Source organism: Lasiosphaeria miniovina (assembly GCF_030549165.1).
Source record: "Lasiosphaeria miniovina strain SMH2392-1A chromosome Unknown B0T26scaffold_1, whole genome shotgun sequence".
Taxonomy (NCBI): Eukaryota; Fungi; Ascomycota; class Sordariomycetes; order Sordariales; family Lasiosphaeriaceae; genus Lasiosphaeria; species Lasiosphaeria miniovina.
This window is the reverse complement of record NW_026848220.1, coordinates 4,297,117-4,321,610: the sequence shown is the minus strand read 5'-3', so window position 1 is coordinate 4,321,610 and position 24,494 is coordinate 4,297,117. Positions and strand designations below refer to the sequence as shown.

The 24,494-nt window shown below is 57.0% G+C and overlaps 7 protein-coding genes across 7 annotated transcripts; 3 read left to right on the top strand and 4 right to left on the bottom strand.

The window, feature by feature from the left end:
* Nucleotides 1-2,852: 2,852 nt before the first annotated feature.
* Nucleotides 2,853-5,149, bottom strand: B0T26DRAFT_687546 (uncharacterized protein). Its single transcript, XM_060440939.1, has 3 exons — nt 4,924-5,149; nt 3,853-4,787; nt 2,853-3,787 (listed from the first exon to the last, which is right to left on the bottom strand). The coding sequence occupies exons 1-3, from the start codon at nt 5,032-5,034 to the stop codon at nt 3,211-3,213; spliced, it is 1,623 nt and encodes a 540-aa protein (XP_060303062.1). The 5' UTR covers nt 5,035-5,149; the 3' UTR covers nt 2,853-3,210.
* Nucleotides 5,150-6,780: 1,631 nt separating this feature from the next.
* Nucleotides 6,781-8,328, bottom strand: B0T26DRAFT_635639 (Pex12 amino terminal region-domain-containing protein; the record flags this gene model as incomplete). The annotated part of the gene is made up of 1 exon (XM_060436744.1): nt 6,781-8,328. The coding sequence occupies one exon, from the start codon at nt 8,326-8,328 to the stop codon at nt 6,781-6,783; it is 1,548 nt and encodes a 515-aa protein (XP_060303061.1).
* Nucleotides 8,329-9,193: 865 nt separating this feature from the next.
* B0T26DRAFT_746129 (uncharacterized protein) lies at nt 9,194-11,184 on the top strand (the record flags this gene model as incomplete). The annotated part of the gene is made up of 2 exons (XM_060444659.1): nt 9,194-10,938; nt 11,085-11,184. The coding sequence occupies 2 exons, from the start codon at nt 9,194-9,196 to the stop codon at nt 11,182-11,184; spliced, it is 1,845 nt and encodes a 614-aa protein (XP_060303060.1).
* A 104-nt stretch (nt 11,185-11,288) lies between these two features.
* Nucleotides 11,289-12,819, bottom strand: B0T26DRAFT_736936 (uncharacterized protein; the record flags this gene model as incomplete). The annotated part of the gene is made up of 5 exons (XM_060443383.1): nt 11,289-11,762; nt 11,830-12,103; nt 12,142-12,172; nt 12,300-12,670; nt 12,767-12,819. 5 exons carry the CDS (start codon nt 12,817-12,819, stop codon nt 11,289-11,291), a joined length of 1,203 nt encoding a protein of 400 aa, XP_060303059.1.
* A 2,374-nt stretch (nt 12,820-15,193) lies between these two features.
* Nucleotides 15,194-16,438, top strand: B0T26DRAFT_632672 (L-Arabinitol 4-dehydrogenase; the record flags this gene model as incomplete). Its single annotated transcript, XM_060436466.1, has 2 exons — nt 15,194-15,396; nt 15,508-16,438. The coding sequence occupies 2 exons, from the start codon at nt 15,194-15,196 to the stop codon at nt 16,436-16,438; spliced, it is 1,134 nt and encodes a 377-aa protein (XP_060303058.1).
* Nucleotides 16,439-17,333: 895 nt separating this feature from the next.
* B0T26DRAFT_670510 (mitochondrial ATP synthase g subunit-domain-containing protein) lies at nt 17,334-18,237 on the top strand (the record flags this gene model as incomplete). The annotated part of the gene is made up of 3 exons (XM_060439184.1): nt 17,334-17,613; nt 17,827-17,911; nt 17,988-18,237. 3 exons carry the CDS (start codon nt 17,334-17,336, stop codon nt 18,235-18,237), a joined length of 615 nt encoding a protein of 204 aa, XP_060303057.1.
* Nucleotides 18,238-21,537: 3,300 nt separating this feature from the next.
* Nucleotides 21,538-22,875, bottom strand: B0T26DRAFT_635468 (S-adenosyl-L-methionine-dependent methyltransferase; the record flags this gene model as incomplete). The annotated part of the gene is made up of 6 exons (XM_060436725.1): nt 21,538-21,565; nt 21,625-22,062; nt 22,114-22,266; nt 22,328-22,384; nt 22,467-22,615; nt 22,762-22,875. 6 exons carry the CDS (start codon nt 22,873-22,875, stop codon nt 21,538-21,540), a joined length of 939 nt encoding a protein of 312 aa, XP_060303056.1.
* Between the last annotated feature and the right edge of the window lie 1,619 nt (nt 22,876-24,494).

Genomic DNA, 24,494 nt, shown 5'->3' with positions numbered 1-24,494 from the left:
GTAATTCACGCTCGCAACGCCGTCCTCCATCAGCAAACAAGCTCACCACCGTTTCAAGACGTAATAGGATAGCCGGTCCCTTCTGGTCAGCCCAGACCTGGACTCGCTGGGGAATCCGATCTGCCTTGGGGCCCATTTTTCGAGTCTTGACACAGTCTCTGCCATTTATTCCGTACGTACGGATACAAACCGACTCTCCAAGTCCTTCGTACCCTGCACCTCATCCGACCATGGAACCAAGCAAAAAGCCGCAGCCGGAACCGTTCCAGCCAGCTCTCGAAAATCACCACACCCCGTCAAGTCCAACGTTAGTCCGTCCCATATCGGGAATTATTTTCCGGGGTTTGACTGGACGCACGGCGGGCGCGACCCGGCAAGCGTCGGTGCAGCACCATGTTCGCCCGTCCGCCCGATATCTTTTGAGGCCGTAAGCCGCGTCCGAGCTGGCACCGGTCAAAGCTTTCCCACTTGCTTCCGAGACTGGCACGGCACACTTTGTCACCCCGCGGGATGTTGATGATGATGGTTGTTTCTAGCGGGCACTCCTCTGACCGCCCATCTGTCTCTCTACCCTGGGATCCCTTGAGATCTGTTGTCTTGCTTCCCACCCCCCTCAAAGACTGACTGTAACCCCACCATCGTCGGATGCTAGCAGATAAAGTATCCGTACAATACAGCACCTAGTGTGCGCCAGCCAGTCCGGTTGTCTGTCGTTCGCCCATTCAGCCCGCCCACACCGAACGGGTGGGAGCCTACCATGACTGCAACCCCAAGAGTGTGGAGGGGCTGAGTTGCCTTAGCTGCGAGGGATAACATCAGTCTCTCTCTCCCCATCTCCCAACTCTCCACATCCCACTACGCGGGATTGGGGGCTTTCCCAGATCGCGGGAGACGGGAGCCTTAGACAGCGCAGATCGTGCTGGCTGGACCTCGATACCTGAGCTTATTATTGCTCGTCGTAAGGCTGGAGGGGCGTCTGATCTTCGTCCCAGCAAGTGCTATCCCAGGTAGGGGGTAATCAATATTCCCCTAGCCAGACTTGGCCTAAGAGCCAGGCAATTGATTCCCGTCTGTTTCGTTTCTACGGATATTCCTACCCTACTACCTAAGGTATCTGACATCCCACCTCGGGTTAGTTCGTTGCCTCGAGCTATCCACAGCGCTTCAGATAGCGCTTTGTAGCACCAGTGGAAGGTGCTTCGTTCTTGCCTCGATTGCAAGTTCCCTAGTTCTATACACCTATGCAGCTGCCTCCGCCTAGCTTCAGATTAAAGTTGCACCTTCTCAACCTTGCTTCGGTCCGGCATCTGCACCCCCTCGTTTTCGGCCTTGAAATGGCCTTTTCCATCGACAGGCAGGTGGGGGGAGGGTTGCGATGCGACCAAGTCCGTATCGAGATTTATCCACGACTACTACTACCCGCCACCTATGGTCTCCAAGCGAGCCGCACTGGACGACGTGATACATATTCGCTCGGTTTGTGATAGCGGCTGCGTTCCCGATTGCCCTGCACCACCTAGTTCTAGAGTCCTGTGTGGTCATCGATGCCCAACCCCAAGCCAGCCCGCCCAACTCGCATATGTCAGGCCCGTCTACTGCTCTACCCACATGCTAGGTAGGTACCTCCCTATGAAGTCGTGCAATATCTCTCTCTCTCTCCCTCCGACTCCGCAAAAATAGGGAAAAAAGAGCATCATGGAAGCCTCGGCATCCAGCCCACCCCCCCTTCACCTCGCTGCTATGCTTATGTGTAAGTGAGGTACTTCCCCCCTCCTCCCTACCACCTAGGTAGGGGTAGCTTCAGCGGGTGGTCGGTTCAAATTCCCATCTCTGGCTCCTTCGGATATTAATATTTCCTTTCGGGCTCGTTCTAGGATACCCGGTTTCTTGTTCCTCCACGGCTCGCGATGGCGGGCGCTCGCTCGAGGTAACGCCTCTTGGTGAGCAGGAAGTACTTCCGAGTGAAGTAGGAAAGATTCGGTCGGAAATGCATTTCTTTGCGTGTATATATTCCTCCTACCTCTCTGAAAAAAAAAGAAATGCAATGTTTGCTTGTGAAATTGGTTGAGTTGCGCCCCCAAGACCTCACAGCTCCCTCACCGCCTCTCTAGTGTGTAGGTTAGCTGTCTCCTTTGAACCCCCATTGGCCGGCGCAGCTGCATCTTAGCCTCGACCTAAGGTAGGCAAGGCAAGGCAAGGCAGCTTGCCCCCGGAACAGCTCCTGCGTTACGGGGTCCTCACGGCGAGGCGTGGGGATAACGGAAGGAAACGGGATGTGTATTCTCCCGTCCGTAGGTTTGTGCAACGGTCGAATTCGGGCCAAGTCCTCTCACCCATTTCCCTTTGAACCTACATTACTAGTGCTTGTACGTGCGCGCATGCTTATATCGCCGTCATTTTATCGCATGTACTGATGAGTGGTCTGACCTTGCCAAATTTAGAAAGACTAGGAAAGGAAACAGAAGACGAGAATGTAAATTTAACAACGACAGGGAAAATAAATGGACAAAGCCGGGGCGTTCTTCTTTATTTACCCTGTACCTGTCAAGTAAGGAATATAGGGGCTGTGCCATTCTGCAAAAACAATAACAACAACAGCAACAAAAATCAAAAAGTCAAGAACCAGGTTGAATTAATTATCATAGAAAGAGTGAGAAAAAAAATGAAACGTCCACGATAAGTCTCTACCATCTACTATCCACCAGCATATCTACTGACTGGTCCCGATTTCTCTATCTCTCTTTCGTTCGTTTCCCCTCCTTCATCATTATCCCTCGCGCCCACTCCCTCTTCAATGGGGCACAAACAATCAAACAAAAGGCTCGGCAATGCCAGTAACAACAACAAAAAGTAAAAAAAAGGGTATCATGCAGCTGTAGTCAGAAGTTTATCCCAGTGTCTTTTCCCCCCTGTCTCTGTCTAGGGAAAAAGTGAAAGAAAGAAAACAAAAAAGAGAAGATAGGAAGAAAAAAAAATCCAACGCCTAGCCAAGGCAGCTTGGACTTCCATGCGTTGCTTGCTTGCCCTCAGCCGTCCTGCCCTGCCCGCCCGTGAATATATGTATTTACGGTGTACGGGCGCAGGTTTCCGGAGGAGCGGTTTTGGTGTCAAGAGGATTGGAGCTTGCGATTAAAACACAACCAGCAACGTCCGCGTCACGTCAACTTTGTGCGCGATTTTCCCAGAAGAAAAGGGAGTACCGGCGGCGTTTTAGCGAAACTGCAGGCGGATGATGGAGAAGAGCATGTTCTGCAGGACGTGCAGCACGACGGCGACGCTGGTGGGCAGCAGCTCGGGCCAGACGGCGAAGTCGAGCTTGCCCTCGGTGACGACGCTCACATCAAAAATGTAGCGGATGAGGCCGGCGACAATGAAACTGGCGGCGAGCTCGCAGGCCCAGGTGATGGACGAGGCGTAGAAGGTGAGGCCAAAGTCGAAGCCGTTGTCGCCGCCGCTACCGGCGCCGTCAAAGGCAAAGTAGGGGTAGACGTCCTTGTTGGCGCCAAAGTGCAGCACGACGACACTCCCCAAAAAGGCCAGCATGGACGCGTTCTCGGCCACGAAGCGGATGAAGACGTTGCGCACGCACATCTTCTGGTACGCGCCGTAGCTCTGGCCGTTGACGCCGATGACGCTCAAGAACCAGTGCACCGGCGCCGACATGAGGATGGGCGTCACGATGATCAGCCCGCTCGACGACAGCACCTGCAGCAGGATGAATTGCGACGGGCTGCGCAGCCGCGCGTACAGTGCTCGCACGTACGTCTGGTACGTCAGCATGAAGTAGCTATTGTCAAGTTGCGTTAGTGTTTTAGCCCACAGAGACAGAAAGAGAGAGGCGAGGAAACATACAGTTTGAAAGTGAAGCTCAGGGGATAGCTCCCGACGCGCTCGCCTTCGTTACCGCCAAGGATCCAGCCCGTCAGGCCGTCGAGCAGGTGCACGGTGGTGATCCAGCCGTAGACGTAGACGATGGTCTCGAGGTTGTTGTGCGGCAGGGTGCGCAGGTAGATCTCGGCGTAGGCTTCTCCTATGACGTACGCCAGCAGGCCGATAGACAGGGCGAGGCAGAACCACACGAAGCGCACGAAGCTGGCGGGCAGCCAGCGGCGCTGCAGCCGGGCGGCTATGGAGGGGCGGCGTTGGTAGTTGCCGGCGCGGGCGCCGCCGCCATCGACAAAACCAACACGAGAGGAGGCGTCGATGGCGGCGTCGAACGAGTCGCCGCTCAGGGCGGCGCGGGCGCGGCGCGGGTCGCGACGCGAGATGGTGTTCTCGGGCTCGCCGGCCCACCACGACGAGGTGAAGATGCGCTGCGTCTCGGAGAGCGAGTGACGCAGGCCGAGGTGGCGCTCGTTAGTCATGAGGATGAGGAAGGCGATGGCGACGGGCATGGCCATGATGACAAAGGTCCAGGTGATCCAGGCCGTGTTGTGGACCGTCAGGAAGCGCGTCTCGGGGATCAAGTAGACGGGGATGGGCGCGGCCAGCGAAAGCACGGCGATGGCCGACACGGTGACGGGGAAGCCGAGCGACTTGGGCCACCAGTTGAGGCTGTACAGGTTGAACACCTTCGTGATCCAGATCAGGGCCGTTAGGCTGTAGAAGCTGTAGTAGACAAACAGGAAGAACCAGAAGTTGACCTGCACCCGCGCCGCCCCGTGGCCCGGCACCTTACGCCCGGCCCCACCTCCCGGAGCCTGTCCGGGCTTGCTCGGCGCTGTCCCGTCGTCGCCGTCGTCGGGCAGCGGGTACTGGGGAAACGGTATGGCGCACCATGCCACGGCCTGTTACGTCAGCAAGGTCTCTGGATTGTTTCCCTGTGCTCCGTCCGTCCGAGCCGTGTCTCGGGCTCGTGCAGCACAGCAGCTCCCATAAAAGCAACAAAGAATAAAAAAAATCAAGCAAGTGGGGAAAACCTACCAACGACGCCGGCAGTACCACCAACACGGCCCATCTGCTCCACCACAAATCGACGAGCCTCTTGACGGCGCTGGCCTTTGGATTCACCCAGGTATCGTCAAGCTTGCGCATGGTCCGACGCGCCCTGCGTAGGAGCGTGCGGGCAGCAGCGGGGCGCTTACGCTGGGCGCCGGCACCACGGCGCACCTCGCCGTCGACGCTCTCGTCCTCGTCGTCGCCGTCCTGGTCTTGGTCGTCGTCGTCTTCTTCATCATCACCAGCCTCGGCCTCGGCCTCGGCGGCGGCGGCGACGAGCGCGCCGTAGCCGACGTGGACGCTCCCGCGCCAGCCGGCCGAGAGCAGGCCCAGCTGGTTGGCGGACCGCATGCGGCGCGGCGACCGGTCTGACGGCCGCGGCACCGCGCGGTACCGGCCCAGCAGCGGCGACGCCTCGGTGTGGTAGCGGATGTGCTGCGCACTCTCCGAGCCCTGCTGGAACGAGAAGAAGGAGGGCGCCGGCGCCGCGGCCGCTGCCGCCCCTGTTATGCCCAGTATCCCTCCATGCTGCCCTCCTCCTCTCGGTCCACCTCCTCCCCTACTTGTCGCTGCTGCTGCTGCTGCTCCTGCTCCCGATGCGCCGACCCCCGGCAGCCACTGCTGCGACTGGCTCTTGCTGCTCGACGTGCCCATGAAGTAACGATATGCCTTTCGTTATGTATCCTGAAAAGAAAAGAAGAAACCCAAATGCTGGGGGGGTACGAGCAAAGTCGCGCTACCGCCAGGTGATGTCTATTGGCCGATGCATTCCCTCGTCCTTTTTCCTATTATTCTTTCTTGCCTTCTTTCCACCTTTCGTCCCGTGTATAGATGTGTGTTTGTGGGCGTGTGCGTAGCGTTGCGCGTGAGAGAGAGAGAGATCGGCGGCCGTCGTCGCTTTTCGTCGTCGCCTCTGGTCGTGCTTGTTTTCTATGCGTATGTAGGTATAGGCAAGTGTGTTTGTTGATTTTTCGTTATTCTTTCGTCAAAACCTTGGGGATTTCACCGTTCCTCTTCCGTAAAACCAGTAGCACAATCCGTCTCTCTCCTCATTGATATGTCCACGACTGGTAGGGACGAATTCAAGCTTTCTTGTTTTTTTCGGGGCCGGCGTGGTGAGCGATGTTTCGACCGCGTTTCGTTTGGCTGACGTTTGGGAGGGGGGCCGGGCACCCTTATCGCGACCATACCAAGGTTAGGTTGCCTACATACCAAAAACCTGGGGTCCAAAAAGTTAGGGGTCCATCCCAGCTCCCCCCAGCAGATTACACCACCGGTCAGGTTGGGGGGCCTGCTGGGAGATAAGATTAGCGGGCCGTGCCCACTAACGCACGGGGAATCAGGCTGCTGCTGTGGCGCGTGCGACCTGAGGTCCCAAGCCGTTGTCAACCGTCATAACGGCGGGTGGGTCGGAAAATCGCCGACCACGCAGCTTATCAAAGTTGCACCTCACAGGAAAAAAAACGAAACGGCGACCGTTGCGGCCTCATCATCTGATAAGCCCTGTTTTAGGGAGGTGGTCAGGCCGGGCTGGGCACGATGATGAGATGACTTCGAGTACCACATATATACGCACAATACCTTGATAAATCACGGAGTGCTCTGAAGTTGCCAACGAGACACATTGCTATCCATAGCATTTCTTGTTGCGGAGTGCTCACGAGATATGTCGTGAAGAAACAGTCGGGGAATATCTTAGGTAACTTGGGCTCGTGAAAAAGTATTATACAATACAAGGACGTTACAGCGACGCCCTGACATATATTGGGCAATCAATTACCCATCCGGCTCCGCATATATGTACACACTCTGATAACCTGTCTTCACGGCGCTGTGCCGACGTTACAAGTCGGTATCGCCGCCTAGCTCGTCCTCTTCGGCTTCGTAGTCTTCCGAGTCGGCCGCGGAGGAGCCGGTGGATTGGTCTGGTAGCTCTTCCGGCAAGGGGCCCAGCTCCTCGATGCTGCCCTTGTCGAACCTCTCGACCAGCACTCTGGAGCTGCCGTCCCCGGCGTCGTCGTCGTCGTCGTCGTCGTCGGACGCGGGCTTGACGTCGTCGGCAAACACGACCGTCTTTGTGTTTGGCGATTTCGCCGGCGACTCCAGCACGTCGCCGGCCCACGGCTTGCACTCCTTGATGACCTCGCCGCACCGGAGGCACGGCCACCCGTCGCCTTCCTCGCGCTCTATCCTCGTCGCCAGGCACACGAAGCAGTAGACGCACCCGCACGGCATGGCCTCGTAGGGGTTCGTCACGTCGGTCTGGGCCGAGCCCACGACGCCGGCGGCGCTGCTCGGGGCCGCCGCGGCGAGGATGTCGTTTTCCGACACGGCCGAGTTCTGGTCTTGGTAGCAGATGGCACAGGTCCTCTCGGGCAGAAAGGCGTATTCTCCCTTCTTCTCGTCGCTGCCGCCCTCGCCACCGCCACCGCTACCGCCCGCCCTGACCATCTGCTTCGTCTTCCTCCACGTCCGCATGAGCCACCGCCTCCACCGGCTGATGCCCACAAGAGGCAGCACGAAGAGCAGGAACTCGGTGAACGCGTGCCAGACAAGCTGCCGGTTGAGGTACTCGAACGACACCTCGCGGCTGACCTGGCTGGTGGGCGGTGCCAGCCGCATCCTCAGCACCCTGTCGAGTAGGGTCCGGTACCTGCCGTGCAGGAGGAAGACGAGAAACGAGGCGAGAGCGGCGGCCGCGTGGACGGTAGACAGCGTCGATGTCAGGTGCGACAGGCGCTGCACGCGCGGGCTCGGGTCGTCAAGCCCGTCGTCCTGGTCCAGCAGCCAGTCCTCCCACTTTGCCCACAGGTATTTGCCTCCGACGGTGACGAGTCCGTACATGGACTTTTGCCACCTTGTCGGGGCGGCCAGGACGCTGCCGTCGCGTCTCGCGTCCGTGTACTTGAGGTTCTGCAGGGCGGCACCGTAGGTGGCGTCGTGGTCCCAGACGGTCAGCTTGAACAACACGGCGCGCAGGGCCATCGACAGCTCGGCGCCCCACTCCTCCTTGAGGTTGTTTGTGTTAGTAGCGCCGGCGCCGCCAAAGTAGCGCAGGGCGTCGCCGACCTGGCCGCGCAGCAGCTCGACGAGCTCCTCGTCGAGCAGCTCGGCGTCGACCTGGCCGACGCGGAAGGCGGGGCGGGTGCCCTCGCGGCTCGATATGGCGTCCCAGAGCGACAGGGTCGACGAGCCCAGGCGGCGCAGGAGGGGCGACTGTGTCGACGCGATGCGGGCGCGCAGCTGCGACTCGGAGCGCTTGGCGGCGATGCGCGCGGCGGCCTCGGCCTCGCGGGCTTGGCGGCGGGCGGCCAGGCGCCGTTGCGCTTGGGCAAATGAATTTGTCTCGGTCATGTTGTTGTCTCGAGGGTGCGTTCCGTAGAAGAGCATGTGCCGGGTTCGGCGAAGGGCATCGTCATGCGAAGGGGCGTAAGAGCTTCAAATTATCATCGGGTCATCGTGGGGTTGAGATGGAAGGCGGGCATGCGATTGTTTGTCTCGAGAACTTCTAGTTGATGGGCAGCCGAGGTTCGCAGTAGGTCCGTCCAGTGCCCGCCCGGTTTGTTCGAGGTTGCCAAATAGAGCTCAACTGGGGCGGTCGCAGAGCCCCACAAACTCACATGCTTCAGGTGGGTTGGCCACTGACGAAAGTTGCAAGGGTGCCCTGCTTGTTTTGCAGATTGAGTTTGGTGCAGGGGGCTGTTGTCCGCTAGAGCACCCTGCGCTCATCCGTTCATCCACAACTTTAATCTCATCTCCTTCAAGGTTCACAACTTCACACAACCTCACGACAAGAGAGAAAGCATGCAGCAACAGCTACGCATTATCCGTATTTGTCAATAAATCCCCAAGAAATACAACATGTCAATGCGTAATATTGCTAATTACTATACTATTTAAAGAACCCAACTCTCTACATTTGCAGTACTTCCGTTGGTCAGTAAAGTGCATCCAAGCTCAACGCTAGAATAAAGCATCTGCAAACAACGAGGACCCGGCGTCGGACCATGGCCGTCCTAGGTAATGCACACTCGGAGCCGCATGACGACGGTTGGGGGCGTTCGCTTTCAGTCGTGGCCAGTCAGCAAGGTGTACATGTAATTGTTTGGTCATGATGGGCTCCAGTCTCTTCTCTCTCCCCGTCTCGACGAGTTTACATCATTCCACCGCCTATTTTGCATGTTTTTCTACCTACACTACAGGCATCTCATAACAATAACAGGCCCGGCCGCAGCCTCCCCGCATCATCATCAACATGGCTTCCTGGGAGCTCCCGTCCCCGGCCAACAGGCCGGTCGCCATCCTCGGGGGCGGCGTGCTCGGCCGCCGCATCGCCGCGTGCTGGGCGGCCGCCGGCTACAGAGTCCACATCCGGGACCCCGACGCCAAGCAGCTGACCGGCGCCCTGCAGTACGTGAAGACGGAGCTGTGGCGGTACAAGCCGACGGTCAGCGCCGACCGCGTCGACGTCGAGGGGTTCCGGGACCTCGCGCCCGCCGCCGGCGACGCCTGGCTTGTCGTCGAGTGCGTGCCCGAGAAGCTGGGCCTCAAGATCGATGCCTTTGCCGAGCTCGAGAAGGCCACGCGGCCCGACGCCATCCTCGCCACCAACTCGTCCTCGTTCAAGTCTCGTGAGCTGACGGCCGGCGTCGCCCCCGACACGGCCAGGCGCATACTCAACGCCCACTACGTCATCCCGCCCGATATCCGCACGGTCGAGCTCATGACGAGCGGCTCAACCCACGAGGCCATCTTCCCATTCCTCCAGCACCACCTGCGCGCGTCGGGCATGCTGCCCATGGTGGCCCACCGCGAGTCGACCGGCTTCATCCTCAACCGCGTGTGGGCCGCCATCAAGCGGGAGGTCTTGATGGTCGTGTCCGAGGGCGTCGCGTCGCCTGAGGAGGTCGACGCCGCCTGGACCGAAATGTTCATCAAGCACGGCGTGCCTCCGTGCGAGCTGATGGACTCGGTCGGCCTCGATACCGTGTCGCTGATCGAGCAGCACTACATCGACGAGCGCGGGCTACGCGATCCAGGCGTCATAGCCTTCCTCCAGAGCTACATCGACCAGGGGCGGCTGGGCGCAAAGTGCAGCAAGGGTGGCCTGTACCCGCCCGGGCACTGCACAAAACCCCCCGGTGACGAGCAGGGGCCGTACGACAACCTGCACGCCCCGGCGCTGTACATCCTGGACATTGGCCTGGCCAACGAGCCCGGCGGGGCTTTCAAGAAGGGCCGGATCCTGCTGGGGAGCGCCGACGGCGAGGCGCCCTTGCGCACGCTCGTCGACGGGCAGCCCATGCCGGACGGCATCGTACTCTGCCTCGCAGCTGGCAAGATGTTTTGGACCAACATGGGCACGCCGGGCGAGAACGACGGCAGCATCCTTTCGAGTGACCTCGACGGCGGCAACGTGCAAGTCATTGTGACGCCGGGCACGGCGCACACGCCCAAGCAGGTGGCCGTGGACCAGGACTGCCAGAAGCTCTACTTCTCGGACCGCGAGGGCATGCGCGTGCTGCGCTGCAACGTCGACGGCTCGGCGGTCGAGACGCTGGTGCAGACGGGCAGCTGGCGCGACGACGGGTTCCGGGACCCTACGCTGTGGTGCGTCGGCGTGGCGCTGGCGCCGCGCGAGCGTATGCTCTACTGGACGCAGAAGGGCCCGTCAAAGAGCTCGCAGGGCCGCATCTTCCGCGCCGCCATGGACATGCCGGCAGGCGCCACGGCCGCCACGCGGACCGACATCGAGTGCCTATTGGCGGGCCTGCCCGAGCCCGTCGACCTCGAGATCGACGAGGACAGCCGCACCCTGTACTGGACGGACGGCGGCGAGCTCCCCAGGGGCAACAGCCTGAACCGTGTGTCGCTCGATGCTGTTGACAACAGCGGCAGCGCAGACGGCGCGGGGGGCTATGAGATCCTGGTGCGCAACCTGCACGAAGCCATCGGGCTGGCCATTGACAAGAAGAATCGGCATATCTATGCCACGGATTTGTAAGCCTCCCTCTCCACCTCTCTCGCACACATCAGATGGATTGAGGAGCCTGCTCTGGCATTTAATTTGCTCTTCCTTTTGTTCATTTGCCCCTGCAAACAGGTGCACCGGCCCAATGATAACTGACATACGAATATCTCTGCAGAGGCGGCGCCGTGTATCGCTTCAACATGAACGGCAAAGACAAGAAGAAGCTGTACGAGGACCAGGGCTCCTTTGGTGGGATCGCCTTGCGCGACAGATAGACACAGACGCTCATGGCGTACCTACCTAGGGGCTTCCTCTTGCTTTTCCTTCTCTCAATGTAACCTGTTTGTACTTTGTATGTAACAGGTGTCCATGGCCTATCCTAGATAGTCTGAAATTGTCGAGTGAGACCGAATTCATGGCCCAGATTCACGAGCCGCCCCAGCTCGGTCGACCCGTCGGGTCGTATACCGTTTTCCGCGGCGTCTCTCAGAATCCTGTCAATATACCCGCCGGCCGCCGAGAGGTACAGGATGTGGGCAATGGCATAGTGGATGGCGAGAAGTCGCGCCGACGGTGGGTCGATAGTCCGGACTTCGGCGAGGTAGAGCGTCCGAGTTATGGGCAGCCGAGGGTCGTCCACAAGCTGGCGGAAGAACGAGTCGATGCGAGACGTGTGTGGTGGCTGGCCCGGAACAGGCTCGAAAAAGAGATTGAAGTTGCCAAAAAGATGGTGGTGAAGCGAAGTGAGTGTGATGGCGTTCTGGGGCCGGTCAATCTCGGCGCCTTCTATCAGATAGACAATACCCACGTCAAACATATTAAGGATGGCCAGGGCAGCTTCTCTAGAAGGGTTCTAGATAGTTGGGACTTGGGGTTAGTTGTAAAGCATATGTAATACTATCGACAAGGTAGCTACTTACGAGTAGAGCATCCGGGTCGACTTTAGTCAGCGAGTGCGGGAGGATATGGGCTACTTCAAGCCGGTCAAACGGACTGACGTTATTAAGAGGAAGCCCGTCGTCGTATCGCGCATCGTCGCCGTCCGCCTTTATACGTTCTATCGCCTCTACTATGTCGAATCTACGTGAAACCACGCAGCGTCGGCGGTCGCGGATGAGACAGGCGCCGCGCAGAGCCGAAACGCGATCGAAACGCGATCGGGCGTCCCGACAAGTCCCTGCGGTAAGTCCGAGCCTTGCGCTCTCTGGACGGCGGAATGAAAGGCGGGAGACGGCTGAGGGGTCCTGTTGGAAGATGCTTTCACTAGAGGCCCAAGCAAACGGCAATAGAGATATATGTCAGCATTCGATGCATCGAGCAAACGGCAATAAGGATATGTTTTAGCACCAGAGGCGTCGAGGTAGACTAGGTAGAATGGAAGAACGCTTACACGGCAAGAAAAAGTTATCCACGAGGTACTCTGCGAAGCCATAGAGCCCGGTGCGGAGCCGTTCCTCGACGTGCTCATTTCTAACGTCGATATCATCATCGTTCGTATCTTCGTAGTCCAAGTCAAGGGCCATAGACCGGAAAAGAGTAACGAGGAAAACATCCCTCGACTCTTCGGAGCGCGCGTACTCGTAGGTAAGGCGGACGAGAAGTGGCCGGTTGTAGTAGATGCCGCGTTGACTGCCCCGCCTGGCGGCGCCTGTCTCTGCAGTTTCGAAGTGCTGGACAACGTGGTAGAGCCTGCGCCTGGCCCGCGCACGCGCATCTGCTGTTAAGGGCGAGGTTGCTGAAAAATCAATGGTGCCTTCGAGGCTGTTTGCCTAACGGCGTGTCCATGGTGTCAATAATGTCTAAGGTCATCCGTTCTTGGGGAGGATGATGAATCCATTGATGGATGGAGTCGGTTACCCCAGAGCCCAGAGCTCAGACGCACCAAGCCGCTTTCTAGGTTGCACAAACATCCCTTTTGCCCCACAGGGCCCACCCACCCGTAAGGCAATCGCAACTCCCTCAACAAGGTCGCTCCGCCACCCCTCGGATAAAGACTTGTGCTTGCAGAGACAAAGCAATGGGGGAGTCTCCTCTACACCTCGATATGGAAGGATTTGACAGATCAGTGCGGTGGTGTTAGGAGGTATTTTAACAGTAAATATAAGCCAGAAATACAGGGAGCTCGAAGTCACTTTCCTTGCAGGTTCTCACCAAAAAGTCAAGTGGTGGTTCGGCTGTATCACATTCCATAAGCTTTCAGTAAGTGTAGAGTTGAGCTGTTTGGGCCGAAATGCACCGGAACTGCGCGAGACTCCCGATCCCCAGGTGGAGCGGCAAAGGATCATGCAGTCGCTGAGTCTGTCGTTGTCCACTGAGGTGTTGCAGTGTGCTTAGAACACTAGAGCAGAGGGAGGCCATCCAGCGAACGCATCAGCTCGAACAGCGCACCCACATGCTTGAGAAGTTGGTTGAACAAAAGACTGGCAAGTCTGCTGGTGTTGCCTTGCAACAAAACTACCTTACACTGCTTGTAGATGGTATCTCCACCTCCCTTGCATATGGTGTTCTAGACCATCTCATCAGCTTGAGGCCAACGGGGACTTTTACACTCGGCATACCGATAAGAGTTTATCCTCGAGCTTCTGAGGCGTGCGAGGTTGAGTCCGCGAGCTGTTTGAAGCGCCATACTTGCCCTACGGCCCGACGATCTCCGGTTCTGGTACCTTGCTTGGGCTGAGAGCCGGCGCAAGGAACGGTGTTCACCTACCTTATGCAGACGACACTTCGAATGGCGGTGAGTCGTCGGATTGCTTCTACGAAGTGGCTCCAGCGCGCCTGCCGAAAGCGACGCGTCCCCAAAGGCGCATATGTACTGTACATGTACGGAATATGTACGGAGTACAGGCAACGCGCGGGATAGGCAGGCAGCGGGGGGCTTGACGTTCGTGCCTGCCTTAGGTAAGTAAACGATGTCCGACTGTGTTCAGGTCCCGTGGCCTTCTTAAAGAGTGACCTCCGGGCTCGTAACCCGGAGATCTGAGACTATGTTTTATTCCTTATCATCATTGTTCGTGTCGTTCTCTTCGTTGCCTTGTACCTTAGTCTCAATTAGCAAAGAACCAACTGGAGCAACTGTCATGAGTTTAGACAAAACGCTGGGCCTAGGAAGTAAAGCTCCCTCTAGGTTCAGATATAACGGAGGTATTTATTTGGCGTGTTTTTGTCAAAGGGCGCTCTACAATACACCTGGTCTGTTCGGGCTTGACCAGCCATCTAGACACATTTGGGTCAGAGGGACTTTTCTGTCCAGTAATGCCTCACAGCATCGGTTTGTTTGCTGTTCAATTCTCCAAGCATTAATCTTCCAAGAAGACGAAGGGCGATGGATGATTTGGTGTGTTCAGTCCAGTGTTTTCATCAGCATTACTGGTGGACGTTGTAAAGCGTAAACAACCCCCAAGGAAACACCGGAGAGCTCCGTCAGAAATAACCGGAGTGACGGGTAATTGCATCGGAATGGAGAGGTGTCGGAAAGGTCCCGTGACAACTCCACTATCAAAAGGGCAAGCCGGCAGCAGAGGGTTTGTGGGGCGGAGGCCTACCGATGCCTCTCTCTCTCCCCTTCATTCAGCCCACGCAGAGCCGGCTGATTGGTGCGGATGAGGAGCGTCAAAAGTCCACCGAAGTCGGGTTCGGTCTTGTGACTGCCGAGCCGGGTCTCAGTCCAAACAAACAGCTCCCCTCAACGCCATCTCCCCCCGCAGAACCCGCACAACCCGCACAAAAAAAGCCAACCCACTTCTGTGCGACGTGTCTGTTCCTGGGTAAGTGGGAAAAGCGGAACACGCCTAATAGCTTGGGGCGCCTTTTGTGCTAGCTTATCGACAGCTTTTTGTCCGCTCCAGGAGGGAAGCTGTCAAGGTTCTCCTGGAGCAAAGCAATCCCCGATCTCTTGGGGCTCGCTCTTTACTCGTGCGCGTGTTAAATAGGCGTCGTTGCCAATCCCCGTCAAACCATGCCGCCCATCCATTAGTCGGTCCGACGTCGCCGACTGGAAGATGGGGATGGGAGGGTAGGCCTGGGCCTCTGGGGGAAAGTCCGCTGGCCACTTTATATAAGTAGCAAGCTCGACCGCTCCTTGTAGCAGCGGTAACTGGTAGACTAAGATACTGTATAACGAACGCACTTGCACAACGGCGAACACGTGTATAAAGACACACGCCTCATCCACGCCCCCCGCTTCCCCACATTATCTTGACTGCGGAACTCTCAACTCCCAAGCAACTACCTTACGTGCAGCTGCCTCCCTTTCTCTCTACACGGTTTATCAGGAAGTGCTCCAACATGAGCCCATCAGCCATTACCGGGGCCGCGGCCCCGTCTGGCACGACAAAAAAGGCGTCCAAGGCCAACATTGGCGTCTTCACAAACCCGAAGCATGATCTGTGGATAAGCGACGCGGCACCCACGCTGGAGAGCGTACAGAAGGGCGAGGATCTCAGAGAGGGGCAGGTCACTGTTGCCATCAGGAGTACGGGTATCTGCGGGTAAGTTGCACAACTCGACTGTGTGTCGTCACTGGTCCCACACTACGCCTACCGTTATATAACCTAAGAAGTGAAAGACTCAAGCTTACGGGATCCTTTTCGGTGCTGCAGATCCGACGTCCACTTCTGGAAGCATGGCTGCATCGGGCCTATGATCGTCTGCAGCGACCACGTACTCGGCCACGAGTCGGCGGGCGAAATCATCGCCGTGCACCCGAGCGTGAAGAACATCGCAGTGGGCGACCGCGTGGCCATCGAGCCGCAGGTCATCTGCAACGCGTGTGAGCCCTGCCTCACGGGGCGGTACAACGGGTGCGAGAGAGTCGACTTCCTGTCGACGCCGCCGGTGCCGGGGCTGCTCCGGCGCTACGTCAACCACCCGGCCGTGTGGTGCCACAAGATCGGCGACATGTCGTACGAGAACGGCGCCATGCTGGAGCCGCTCTCGGTGGCGCTGGCGGGCCTGCAGCGGGCCGGAGTGCGCCTGGGCGACCCGGTGCTCATCTGCGGAGCCGGGCCCATCGGGCTGATCACCATGCTCTGCTGCAAGGCGGCCGGGGCGTGCCCGCTCGTCATCACCGACATCGACGAGGGGCGGCTGAGCTTCGCCAAGGAGATCTGCCCCGAGGTCGTGACGCACAAGGTGGAGCGGCAGTCGGCCGAGGATGCGGCCAAGGCCATCGTGGCGAGCTTCGGGGACGTGGAGCCGGCCGTGGCCATCGAGTGCACGGGGGTGGAGAGCAGCATTGTGGCGGCCATCTGGGCGGTCAAGTTCGGCGGCAAGGTCTTCATCATCGGCGTGGGCAAGAACGAGATCCAGATACCCTTCATGCGGGCGAGCGTGCGCGAGGTGGACCTGCAGTTCCAGTACCGGTACAGCAACACGTGGCCGCGCGCCATCCGCCTCGTTGAGAACGGCGTCGTCGACCTGACCCGCCTCGTCACCCACCGCTTCCAGCTCGAGGACGCCCTCAAGGCCTTTGAGACAGCCTCGGACCCCAAGACGGGCGCCATCAAGGTGCAGATCCAGAGCCTGGAGTGACGTGACGACATGAGTTTGGGGGAAGAGACGGGGCGGGACGGGACGGGACGGGCATCAGACGATAGCTAAGGTACTAGCTACTACAGTTTGCAAGAAGGCTGCATCATGCGTGTTGACATAAGTAGCGTTGAGATTAGTTTGTTGTTTGCATTGGGATTCGTTTTGGAATCCAGTTCCACCTTTTCTCTTCTTGGTCCTGCTAAGTCTGATTGCCAAAGTCAAGTGACCAAATACCGAGGTATTCATGTGGATCGCCCCATAACCGTAACGACACAGAAATTCTTTAGGCTCCTTGAGAAACAGCCGGCCTCGCACTGGCTGAAAAAAAAAAAAATGTCCAGGTGCAGGCCGAGGCACCGCCTCCGGTGCCTCCAAAAGCAGCGCAATCCCACCAGGTTGATTGTGGACATATGAACAGCGGGTTTGGCGGCGACGGTACAGAACAGAGATGGAGGTTGAGAATTAGAGGTGTCGCAGGCGTTGCAGGTAGCGTAACAGGAAGATGGAGCTCAAGCTCCCAAATCGTCCGAGCTTTTCCACTCCCAATTGGCGATTTGATTGGCCGCAGGTTGCCGAAAGGTGGCAGGAGCCAACGAATTGGCGAAATCTTCCGGCTACCCGATTTTTTTCCTCGAATTCCGCCCGGCGACCCAACTCTCGAAACGCTGCGCGATAATAAACCATAACCGAGCACAGGTAGAGCAGCATCGCCATCCTCGACTCAATTGCTCGGTCGCGCCCAGCCTCTCCATCGCTCCCTCCCACCCCCCCTGCCGCCCGTCGACCGACTGTGTAGTGCAAGCAAGTGCAGGGCTTCGGCTTCATCAGCAGCCCGGACAACAAACGAGACACGGACAGCGAGCAACGTCGCCCACCTCACTTCCAATCCTCCATAATGTCCTTCGCTCTCGTCACAAGGCGATCGGGACTCTCGCTAGGCCGCCGTATGGTGCGCTTCGAGTCGACCTCGACAACAACAAAGGCCGCCGATGCCGCCAAGCAAACCGCCTCCAAGGCCGCCTCCACCACGTCCGAGTACGCTGCCAAGGCATCACAGGGCCTCTCGCGCGTCACCGCGGCCGCCGGTCCTGCCATTGCCAACGCTGCAAAGGGTGTCACGGGTGCGCTGGGCCGCGTCGGTGGCCGCACCGGCCGATTGGTCGCCTTCGTCGAGCGTACGATGACCCGCTCCCCTTTCCCAAGCACGTCCACGCTACCGCCGCCGCCGCCGCCGCTGCTGTTGCTGCGCTAGCTTTGCTACATATGTTGCTGCTGCTCCTGCTGCTGTTGCTCTCACCGCTACAAGGCCGCGGCGCGCGCGCATGCGTTGGTGTGGGTTGCTTGTGTGTGGATCTCAACGCGACTAACTCTCTTCTTCCTCGCCATAGGTCAAACCCCCTTCGTCGTCTATTACTCCAAGGTCGGCCTTGAGCTAGCCAAGATCGTCTTCAAGGGCCAGAACATGACCCCTCCGTACGTTGTGCTGTTTTAGCGGCCCCAAACGCGAGAAACCGACATGTGTACTGACTAGCCCTTTACCCCTCAACAGGTCCGTCTCGACTTTCCAGACGTACTTCCGCAACTTCTGGGCCCGCCTCCAGAACCCCGGCGCCCTCTTCCAGAGCGCCCTCTCCTCGTCCAGCTTTGCTCTTAACGTAGTGCGGAACGTCTCGAGGATACAAGTAGTATCGGTCGGTGTCATATTTGCCGAGTGCGTGGGCTTCTTCACCGTGGGCGAGATGATTGGCAGACTCAAGATTGTCGGCTACCACGGCGAGCCTCCTGTTGCCCACCACTAGGGGACCCATTTTTGAGAGAATTAGAGAAGGAGGGGAGAAGAGAGGAGATGCTAATACAGCTAGGTAACGGAACCCTCCGAATAGCTGGCCTGGCGGTAGAAAGAAGGGCGTGAGGCGAAACTTTTTTCATGGGAATAGAGATAATGGCGTGTTCGGGACTTTGCCGCTCTCATCTAGACTCGCTCGGCCTTTACTGGTATGGCTTACCCCCTTTTGCTCGCACGACAGAGATACGGAGAGATATAGAGAGGGATTGAGGGAAAGAAACAGAGCGGACGCGGCTGCTGCCCTCATCGGTCAGAGACAAGCGAACCCCAGGCCAACCCTATATCGGGGCGTCTATTTTCATTTCCATGAAAGAAACGCGGGTGAGGGCCAGACCGTAGACGGGAGAGCAAAAGGTCCCCCCGTTACCTCTTTTCCTTGCCCCTTTTCGACCTTCTCGTCTCTCGCTCGGGGCAGGCGGGGTTGTGGTTCTTTGTGTTTTTCTTCTTCCATTTGTGTTTTTGTCCCGTGTACAACTACAGCTATAAACCCGCATCGGAGAGAAAGAGGTCAATCAAAAGCAAGAAGAGAAAAAAATCAAACCCCGACTCCTAAGGTGGTTACGGTATAGTTACGGTACCTCCCTACCTACGATAATCATAATGGTAAGGTAAGGTAGGTAGTTATCGGTGCTCCGCGGCGTGCGTGTGTCCTTCAGCCTCCTTAACTAGATGTTGCCCACAAGCTTTTATGCGCTTGTCTTTATGGTGGCGGTTTTATTTCCAACCAGTCCCCTTTCTTTTTAGGGGGTTAGAGGGAGGGAATTATGGCTTGTTATGGTGGTGGGAAGCCCCCTCCCTCCCTCATCCGTCCTCCATCTTCGGAGCAAGCCTCTGCGTGTCTTCTTTGGTCTTGGGTTCGCTGTAAAGTCGGGCGGAAGAGGAGGTAGGGAGATCGGAGAAGAGAAGTTGAACTGCTTGCGTCCTTGCGTATGGTGGAACGGATAGCTTCCTCCTGGACACTATTTCTCTCTCCATTTTTCTTTTCTTTTTCCTATGCTGCCTCACTTTTTTCAACTTCAAATCTTGATCACCCACCCGCCTACCTACCTTACCTGCCAGGTAGTAGCTGCCCCAAACGGGGAGACCAGGCCGAGCACCCAGCATCCAACAGCAGCAGCACCACGCAGCATGCAGGACGCAGCTCTGTCAAGTGACCGCCCTTCGTCTTCACCCACCCCTTTACGTACTCCTCGGCTGCCCTCAAAAATGGAATGTACGGGTTAACCCCCCACTGTTGCGGCATGTTGCCAGCTTGCTTGCACACCCCACTTTGAGGGTAATTAAGGTAGTTATGTACGTAGAAGATATACACACACGTTGATATACAAGCGGTAAACCGCACATCCTCCTCCTCCAGCAGGCCATTGCCGCCGCCACCACCACCGCCACTGCCACCGCTGTGTCTTTCATCTAGCCTATTACGCCATCCATCTTAGCAAGAGAAAGGGAGGAGAAGAGAAATCCAAGCTCGGAGGGTTGAGTTAGTTTCTCGTGTTTGCAAGAGATCTGCGGGGCTGTCCTGTCCTTCCATTCCCCGTTCGGGGAGACCCGCATGACGTGGTGGCCGCCGTCCCCGAGGCCCGCATTAGTGGGTGGGTGTGGGTGGGCGGCCGGCATGACGGACAGTTAAAAGCTAAAGTAAGGCTGTGTGTGGTGGGAGCCCAGACTGGCCGTGAGGGGATATATGTATGTATGTATGTGCATATGTGTATGTACGAACAAGCGGACAGGCACTGTGTGGGGGAAGATAAGGAACCTTTTTTTAGAGAGGGGGTTGGGATTGGAATTAGATGGGATGGGAGTTGGGAGAGAAGGCCGGTGAGTGAGTGTGCATTCAGAGGCAGACGCAGACGACACAAAATGTGAATTCCCCCAACCCAACGGGGGAAACTCCGCCCCAATCAGCGGTGTTCTTTTTTCTTCCTTGCCCGTGCTTCATTCATCATGTTTCACCTTCGCCTCTAATCCCGTCCCTTGATCTAGTATTTCCGACTTGGGGGTTTCTTTAACTAGAGAGAGAGCAAAAATGTAGGGGTAGGTAGAAGAGGGGGAAGTCGTTTCTAAATATCATATCACATTTGCCCAAGAGTAAACAACCCTGCACATATGAACCATATTACCCCCTTTTCCGAGGCGAGTTATTAAGCTTTGACAATTACCCATGGTCGTTCCAACAAATATTGCATCACAGAGACGGACAAGGTCGTAGTTGAATAATTCCCAAGTTCTTTGTACGAAGCCAGAAACCAAATGGCCAAGTCAGCCACAATATACCCAAGCAAACCCTTCTCCGGCTTTCCTCTCACGCAGCTAGTGGGTATCGTCTGTCAGAAATGGCGTTATATACAAGTCGAGAAGGTAAACAGAATACCAGATGCCAATTTTTTTTAGAGCCATAGAACCCAACCTTTTTTGCCAGCCCGGTCCCTATTCTAAAAGACCAACAAGATTCACACAGTCCACGGGCGCACACGTTGACGCTTGACATCTGCCCTCGGAGCCCTCGGAGCCCTCGGATGCCATCCAATCATGCAGTTCGATTTGTTTTCGTCGTCTCAGGGCTGCCGGGCCTCTCCAGGTGAGACTAAAAGTCGAAGGTAGGGAGAAGCAGTGAGCTGAGCGCGTCCTGCACCTTGTCCCAACCCCAAGGAAACACTTCACGTTGTTCTGTGCTGCACCGACTCTCCCAAAATGTTGCCTTCACAGCTAGCCACAACGCTGCAAGGCTTTTTTTTTGAACTAGCTAGTGTCGCCGAGTGCAATTAATGCTGCTAGACGCGGCGAGTTGTCGGACAAATCGAATGATGCTGCCGTCGAGAAGCAGAATCTTGTTGCTGAAATTGATATCATAGGATAAGAGTAGTCCCTCGATATTCATGCCTCCGTAAGGTAGCGAGACAAGAGCGAACCCCGTGAGGAGGCCGTGGGTTCCAGAGTCAACAACACCCATAACAAGCTGATTGGTGTGACGGATATTCCAGTCTTAGCAGAGCGAACGTCTTTCGAAGACAATTCGGCTTGGCATGGAAGACACGGGGGATCTGTATACCGTCGGGAGATAGATCAAGACGCCAGAGACTAATCAGTTGTCTCACAGGTCGGGGAGCTGGTCTCATGCTGATGTTTGAAGCAGGACTCGATGCGCCCCTCCGTAGCCCACCTGGGATTAGGGACGCATTGCCAGAGGGCAGCTGTTAGCAAGAACCGGCTGGTCAATCGGTGTCGGGTGACACTAGGCAACCAAGCCAGCCTTCTACGGCTTTCTGGCCGTGTAAATATGTCTGGTGGAAGTTAGTGAGTTCTTGGTTGCCGCGGCGGCTCCAAGTTGAGGGGAGCTTACACATTGGCGTAGCCATGTACTTTGCGAGACCGGAGTTCCTCTTTAACTTGATCGGCCATTTCTTTGATCTCGAATACGGTCCTGTTGTGGCCTCGAGTCAAAGGCGCCATGCAGAGACCCGCAATGCCATGTGTCAATCCAATGTTGAACCATCGGCCGGCCTCAGGATCAAGGTCGCTGTTTGGATCTGTCGCAGGCCATCGATTAGTGGCGAGCCTGACAACCTCCTCTTTGATGTCGACCAATCCAGCGTCAGCCATGCGTTGCTTAGTGAGTGCGCTGTCAAGGCGCATCGGGCGATCGAATCCGTCCATAGCGTCCAACAGCTCATCCAGCAACTTGGCAGTGACCGAGTTGGGGCTAAATGACCCATCGTCGCTTTTCAAGACCCAGTCGATTTCGATTTGCTCAATGACGCCGTAGTATGGCCTCAGGTGCCTATGGCCGTGAGCAAGAGTTCACGGGTCAGCAGCGGTGATGGAAACTCACCTGGCAACTTCGGCGTACACCCTTGGCCAGTTGGAGTTTGAGATGCTGCCATGCATCATGCCGATGTGGATGAGATCCCAGGAACCAGGTTCAAGATCATTCTGCCAGGAGACTTCAATATCTCTTTGCATGAAGCGCGTATTTGCAGGTATGCTGCCGGAGAAGGTCAGCTGAGGTCTCACTTTTCACACGGGAGGGGAGGATCTGTACTGACTATTCGGGTTGAATGAGGCTGAGATCCAGGCCGAGATGGAAGCCTTGAGGAAATTTACTGACAACCACAAACGCGATCAGCATTGGCCCAGCGTCGACCGACCGACCGCAGGTCCGGACCGAAGCAATGCAAAACTTACTCGGCCATATCTATGGTCCATATGCCAGTGCCGCATCCCAGATCGAGGACTTTGGGGTTTTCCTGGTTGTGTATGGAGACGGAAATGAGCTCCTCGTTGCGGACAGTGAGAAACATCGTGTGGAAGAAGTCCAGCCTATCTTGTTCCTCCTTTGCGTCGACATGTCAGCGAGTTCCACGGGAATATTCGAGAGCATTTGAGGCAGCAGCAAGACGCAATTAGCGCAGTTTTACGTCATGCCGGCATGTCCAGGGCGGGAGTCGAGGCGGCGGATGCACAGTCAGGACAGTCCTACCTCGTCAATGGGGAACATGTACTTCCCCTTTTTGAACGTGCCATACCATCTGCCGTTTTCCTGATATACCTCGTCGTTGACGCGGTGCGCTATTGTTTGGGCCGTGGATCCCATGGCGATGCTGGTGAGGGGAACAAGTCCTGCGTTAGTTGCGGGCACAAGTGATGTTGGGGGTGTGTGTGTGTGTGTGTGTGCGTGTGTGTGGTGTGTGTCAGGTTATTATAACAGAGACGCTCTCCAAAAATCTTGGTCCTCGGCGAACGCGCCTTGACCCTGCACCACCCAAATCAACCCAACCCTGCTTACCTGAGGGGCCTGGACATTGTATGGCTTTCCATTTCAGAGAAACCGGGGGGGGGGGGGGGGGTCTCGGTTAACACCTACAGTGTATGGATTACGGATTACCCTGATAGGTCCAAAAGGGCCCGAACAGCGACCTCGCACAGCTGCCGAAGCCCTGCGATCCGCCACGGACGCGCCGGCTGTGGTGCCGACAGAAGCAAACTGTATGGCTCTTCTCTCTGCAGAACCAATAAGGCCATGTTAGAACGTAACTCGCCGTCTCCTCCACATCTATTTTTTCCTCCTCACTCGGGATACATGGATGATGCGGTGGCAGGGGCAAGTGAAGCAGGGGTTATGAGGGTAGGAAAGAGAGGCTCAGTGCGGACCGTACAATTGTATCCGCGAAGCCAGTTTTAGCGCACTGCGGAGGACAAGAGGCAATCGAAAAGAAAAAGGAAATTTGACGGTAAATCATGGGAGGTGGATAAGGGCCTGAGGTGCGGCTGGGCGGGTAGGAGGGAATGCGACGATCTCGGGCCTGTTGCGGGCAGCAGGGGCTTGACGTAGGATACCAACTGGAACTTCAGTTGACGACGGTTTATTACCGCTCTTGTGGTCCCCCACCCCGACAGCCGCAGTGGGTAGGCCATGACGAGGGGCCTGGGGGCAGTGAGGTGGAACGTCCCGAGGGCGGTGCAGTCTGCAGGCCCGAAGCGCCCGTCTCGGATAATGGAGAAGAACAAAATAAAAACAAATAAGATAAAGAAAAACAAATCGACCAGAGGCTGAATGCCGTACCTAGCCGGATGGAAGAGGCGCTGCAAAAAAGATTACTGCCTCGGACCAGCGTCAAAAAGGAGGGACATACACGAAAAGGAAAACCGGATGCATCCTCAGTGAGGAAGGTATGGAAGTCGCCACTAACCTAGATGGTTCTTGCTCATACAAGAAGAGTTGGGACCAAGGCTCCGGCTGGTAGCAACGGGACCGATGGCATGCCGCAAAGTGGTGCTGTGAGATGAGGCGAGGCGAGATGAGAACAGACGGCCGGAGCTCGGTTGTTGTTTTAGACTTCAGTGACAGACAACTGGGCTCCGAGTCTCGAGGCTTCTTCGACGTTGTGGTAGTAGCTGGCCGCACTCCGGACCTGAAATAGTGGTGGTGATGGTCTGCACTTGGGGCCAACACGAACGCTACGGACTATGGAAGGTATGGGTCGGAAAAGGAAGGGGCAGGGTGCCTTCCTAATATAACGCCCGAACTGTCGCAACGGTGCAGAGCCAGGGTTGTTGATGGGCTACTAGTATTGCCCGCAGCCTGCGAAGGAATCCAGCTCCTTCCAGGGGAGTTCCTTCCCTCTGTTGGTGCCAGGCCGGTGAAGCTGAAGCGGATGTCACCCGGCAATGGCGGTGGCCCACGGATCCAGGGGGGCAAGGTACCTAAAGGAA

Coding starts and splice junctions, on each gene's coding strand:
- B0T26DRAFT_687546 (XM_060440939.1), bottom strand. CDS start 5,034: ATGCGCAAGCTTGACGATACCTGGGTGAATCCAAAGGCCAGCGCCGTC. Junction 4,788..4,923: donor TGGTACTGCCGGCGTCGTTG/GTAGGTTTTCCC, acceptor CTGACGTAACAG/GCCGTGGCATGGTGCGCCAT. Junction 3,788..3,852: donor CTGAGCTTCACTTTCAAACT/GTATGTTTCCTC, acceptor ACTTGACAATAG/CTACTTCATGCTGACGTACC.